Raw genomic sequence first — 5,669 nt, forward strand, 5'->3', positions numbered from 1 at the left:
ATATATATATATAGGCAGTTGAAAAGCTGGAGCACTGCGCTAACAATCCGTAGTCCCTAATCTGTAATAATCTGCATTTCCTATTCAGTTATTCCGATGATATGATGGACAATGCTTTGGGATAAAAGAGACTCATGGGACAAGTAGTATAGTGATTTACCAAAGATTACCTTCACACAATAAATTGTGTGAATGTTCACTTTAATTATCCCATCGTTTTAAACGCCAGTTCCTGTTTACTTATTTCACCTGCACTTTTTTGGAAAATTGAAGTAAATATATTCGCGCAATTTATCGTGTGAAGATTCACAACTCCTTTGGTAAATCAGCCTCTTTGTGTTTCCTATATAGCAATTATCATGACACTGTATTTAGTACTCCAAAATGCGCCAGAGAAATGGCAGCAGCGATCTGATTGGATGCCGTGGGCATTACAAATACCTTTCTGCTGTTTTTATAAAGTATCCAGAATGTCTTGTAAACATGCAAGAGTGCCCAGTGATTCAGAGAAGCAGAAACCCCACAAGAAACATGTACTGAGATTATTATGGTTGGCCTCTGCTCCTTAAAATGCTAGTTGCCTGGTTGTCATGCAAAATGAGGGACTTTATTACTTGTTGTCCCCCCACCCCCTCAATTATATAGCTGCTGTCCCTATCTGTTTGGCATGTGCTCCTTAAAAAGCTAAGCGCCCGACTAGCTGTCATGCCAAATGAGAGTCTTTATTATTTGATGCCCTCCCCCCAAATAATATGGCTGCTGTTCCTGTGTTCCTGGTATGTTCTCCTTAAAATGATGCTAGTTGCCTGGCTGTCATGCCAAATGAGTGACTTTATTATTTGATGCCCCTTCCCCAAATAAAGCAGGCCAGGAATTCTGACTTTGCTTTGACTTGACAACCTGCATGCCAGTTCCAGGTCAGCGACTCAGTAAATACTGTAAAAACTAGAGCCACCCAAGCAACTAGCATTGCCAGAAAGAGATAAGCCCCCCATATATCTCTCTCACTATGGTTTCCCTTTTACAGTCAGAGAAGGACTGGTATGACACCATGCTTCATTTTGGAGCCTGGAATATAAATAGACTGGAGTTGTGTGTATGTGTTCACATTCTCTGCCACTATGTAGCGATTTCTTTGTGGCTCACCTCCATAGAATGAGAAGGGCCCATTGGGGATGAGCTCCCCAGGCTCCAAGCGGTCCACCAGCGGTCTCATTCTCCTTGGACTCCTGAAGAAGGCGTGCCTGCGGGCTCCCAAGGCGCTCAGCTGCTTCATCCGCCTCTCCTTGGAGCGCCGGTTCTGGAACCACACCTGGATCAATGACAGCAACACAGCCAGATGAGAAAGTGACATGAGAACATGCAGCACAACAGTCTTGATGAGCAGATTATTACAGTACATTACTACACAAAGACACGTCTTGGCTACATAAACCGCCATCTGTTACACAGAAGTAGCTGTTTAATTGCTTGCTGACCCTAGTTGTATTGTTCTCTACAACAATATGGGTCAGCTTCCGCTTGCTGCAGAATTCCTCATTTTACAGGAAAGCATATCTTGGCAGATTTGCCAAGGAAGCTCTGTTTTCTTGTCCAATGCCTGATGTTTTATTACGGGCTCAATATTTCGGTAAACACGACAGCCTGAATGACACAACGCATATCTATATATTTGCTACATAAGCATGAATGATGCTATTATTTGTTCTAACATCATTTACATGATAAAAGCTGTATGGGGCTGATCAGAAGTCGGGAATTTGGAGTTCAGGCAGAGAATTTTGATTTACATACCATTTACATATCATTAATGTTAGGGGTCACAGTGCTTATATAATCATTAATTGCAATTTTATATATTTTTTATTTTATTTTACCGTTACTGTCTTAAGCACATTTAGCAAATCTGCCCTTCAGTGTTTCCCAGGCATGTCATCACCTGTTCCCATTACTGGGGCCTTGCCATATGACACTAAGCCAGTGACTACAGAGAGCCACATGGAATCTATCCACATAAGATCAGGGTTTGTCTGACAGCCTGGTGAATTCTGGCAAGTGGTCAGATGTTTGACACAAACCATGCTACCAGATTACACTACATGCAAAAATAATGCCTAGCAGTGACTGTGGATAATGTGCCTAGATGGTTCTATGGTTGAATTGCTGTAGATCCAGCTGGCAGGTCAGTGGATCCCCATTAGTTATATTAACCTAAAGGCAAATTAAACTGAAACCAGAGCCCTTCTAACAAAGAGTGCTTGTTATAAATAGAACATAAAGAATGACATAAAAGTAGCTGCTTAAATCAATAAAGAGTGTACCAATATGCCTTTTAAGCTGGCTTTGGTTTCCCATTGGATTTTCACTGGCCTGGGGTACAATTTATGCACTCTAGCAGATACCCTATAGACTGTGATCGTTACACAAAGTGCACTGACCCCTAGCTGCCAATCCGAAATAATATCTGGATAGAACTCTCTACATTTAACTGGAATCTCATTGGCTGTATTTTACATCCTCCTTTTTCTTTTTCCCTTCAAAAAGCCCCTTTATTCTAATTTCTTTGTTGGACAAGTTTGGCTTACATATCATAGAGGCCCAGTAACATCATACTATTTTAAAGTCTATGCTGGCATAATTCATAAACATTGTTTTCAGAATTGTCAAGGACAGAACAAAAACAGAAGCCACCATCACTCAAAAATGTAAAATACTCCTGTGCTATATACAAAATTGAGGATGATGATGCTGCGTGTGTCTTAAAGTTTAATATACTAAACAGCAAGCATTTTACAACATGCAGCATTCAAAGACCAAGTCCTAGTTAGAGAACAAATTGCTAGGAAAATAATTAATTCCATCATGTATCTTACTCGGAGAAGGGGGTCTATAATAACACTGAGCCTAGGAAACAATGAGATGAAACCCAAAGCAAAAATTCACAGCCCACTTTTACACTTTTAGATGCCCTCACACTAGTTAAGGTTTAAAATGAACCCATCATGTAATTGTTTGGATCTAGCAATCCCCAGAGTTACAGAATACAATGCACATGTATCAGCAAGTTATTCACTGTATTAGTGCATTGGGTTTTATTGATGTGTTGTTAGGCAAAAATGCTGAAGCCATTCATGATGGGGTAAATGTACCTAGAATAGGCCAAAGATTTGTGTACCAAAACTTTATAAAACATGCAAAATAGGAGAGTGATGGACCACATATGACTGCTGGCTTGCTGGACAGTACAAGCTGCCATTCATCAGGATTGCAAGGTGGACACAGTTTTGAAAGCCAGGCAATAGTATACTATAGTGCCTAAAGGGCCCCTTTATTAGGTCACATTTCTAATTCCATGTGTAACTTTAATTTCATGTGTACACCTCCACCTCAAAGGGTTTCTGTAATATTATTCCAGCAAATGTACTGGAGCAAAGAAAACTGCAACACAAATGGATCTATTGTCCAGTGGAACCAATTAGTTACCTTGCTTCAGACCTTGTAATCTATGTAAGTTTCCTACTTGTGTTAGAAATATTAATTTTGGCCATGTTGTAACTGGGAATGGATCATCGGCATATAGGTATTTGGTGCCTAGGTGATCAAGTGTACATCTTCCACCTGCTTGTACAGATCTCCACTGCTCTTAGACTTTGCCTATCATATTTCCATTATCTAGTGGCATTACCCCACATGTAAGGCTTGTATGTTTGGTAACACTGCAACCAAGGCAGTTGTGAATATTAATGCACCCAACTCTCTAATATGTATTACTTATTCTTTAGTTGTGGCATATATTTACAATCATGCACACCTGGTTATGGAAAGGATACTTCATACAGCATAGGTAACCAGAACCTCTGCCATGCCAACCACAATCTAGGTGTCTTGAATGAGTTCCACACTGCGCATGCGCACACTGTCCTGTTCTATACACCAGAACAAATACTGCATATCTCTCCTGTCATCTCGCTGAGCGAATGCAGGATGAAAAATATGTTCCACTATTGTTTTCAACCACAAATCCAGATACCATATAACTGCAACATTTCTGTAGTCTGCGCGGTCAAAAGTGACTAACAACTTATTTTGTACTTTTAATTTATATATTTCCTTGTACTATTTTAACATCCACGCTTGGCTTCATAAATCTACCTCGCCTGTTGCATATATTCAATCCTGTTGCTAATGAAATCACTAATAACACTGGAGATCATTTACTAAGGGGTTGTTAAGCTACCTGTATTGGAGGCTTGTGTGTGCTGGGCGTACAGTATAAAAACCCCACCTGTGAATCAGTATATTGCTACAAAAGTAAAAACTGCTTTAAATATTTAAACTAATCACATATATATATAGGTTATAGTACCACACAAGTACGTCGCTGTCTTAGAGCTTGATTTACTAAGCCAGTTGAGTATGTCCACACACAAAGTGATTCACTTCAATTATCCACTCCTGTGAAAAGCAAATTATTTTTTTCTTAATCTGCATATATAACTGTAGTAAATCTGAATTTTTTTGTGTGTGAACATTCTCAATTCCTTTAGAATATAAACCTCTAATAAAACAGCAAAACAAACGCAAGAACCACGCTTTCCATTGATGATTGTGAACTAGTTTGTCTCTAGAGATGGGGTGATTTTACTTCACCTTGTCTCCTACTAACTGTTATCGCAACATGCGAATATTGTGCGATATTTTGATACGGCGATGCGCAGATATAACAGCTTCCAATACTGCTCTGTCACTCATTAACTGGGATTCACCCTGGGGAAAGGGGGGGGGGGTGCACGGTGACCTGGTTGAACTCCTTGGTCTGGGAAGATTATTTCACTCAAGTGGAACCTAAGAAAGCCTTATAACATTTACAGTTACTGCTTTGCCTTCTGATTTTCTGTCCCTTTTTTTTTTTACAATTGATATTGAATAACATATTTGAAGGTATTTAGCTTTCCCCTTGCTTGGCTTTCCCGCTTTAGGTCAAGAATGATTGAGTTAATTCTTATTACCCTGACAAGATTACTCCTAATTATCCTCGCACTAAGGTTCTTCCAATCTAACCTCGCCTTAATGATCTTTTAACCCTCCATTACCCCCAGCTCTGCGGGTTTATAAACCTTTTAATAATCCCAACTCATTGTCATTCTTATTTTTCCATTAACCCCTCACATTTATGGTTATTAATTTCTAGTCCATTTGCAAGTTGATACCCCTATTCAATCCGTTAAGGCCAATAAATGATGAGAGAGGAGGTGCATACTGAAAAAGAGTATGGATTCCCTTTTCTGAATTTGAGTTATATGTTATTAGAAGCGGCACTGGCCAACGAGAGTCCTGCCATGACCCTTTATTTTTTAATTATTATTATTTTCTGTTGGGGGGGCTTCTGGGAAATATTAGGGGTCTAAACAGACCCCTGACATTTCCCTCTTGAAATAGAAAAAGACATTGAGGACACAGAGTCCTCAGTGTCTTTTTCTGCGGCCTCAGCACTCAGTACAGAGGCTTCCCATTCATTCACAAACTGCTGATAGTAAGATATGCTTCTCCCCATTGAGAAATTCATGAATGAACAGGAAGTGATGTAAATCACCTCCTGTTCATTCATAACTGGGGACACATGGTACTATGTGTCCCCAGTTATTTACAAACACTGGAGTGATCAGACG

General features: G+C 39.7%; 1 protein-coding gene across 4 annotated transcripts in view; it reads right to left on the minus strand.

The window, feature by feature from the left end:
- The window catches only part of LHX1 (LIM homeobox 1), a 14,999-nt gene that overhangs the window by 2,728 nt on the left and 6,602 nt on the right, over window positions 1–5,669 (minus strand). For all 4 annotated transcript variants that reach the window (XM_018556788.1, XM_018556787.1, XM_018556785.1 and 1 more), the window contains one exon: window positions 1,147–1,312. In XM_018556788.1, the coding sequence (XP_018412290.1) occupies window positions 1,147–1,312 (166 nt within the window). The remainder of the gene's footprint in view (window positions 1–1,146; window positions 1,313–5,669) is intronic.

Source organism: Nanorana parkeri, unplaced genomic scaffold (assembly GCF_000935625.1).
Source record: "Nanorana parkeri isolate BGI_ZX_2015 unplaced genomic scaffold, ASM93562v1 scaffold252, whole genome shotgun sequence".
NCBI classification, from domain to species: Eukaryota; Metazoa; Chordata; class Amphibia; order Anura; family Dicroglossidae; genus Nanorana; species Nanorana parkeri.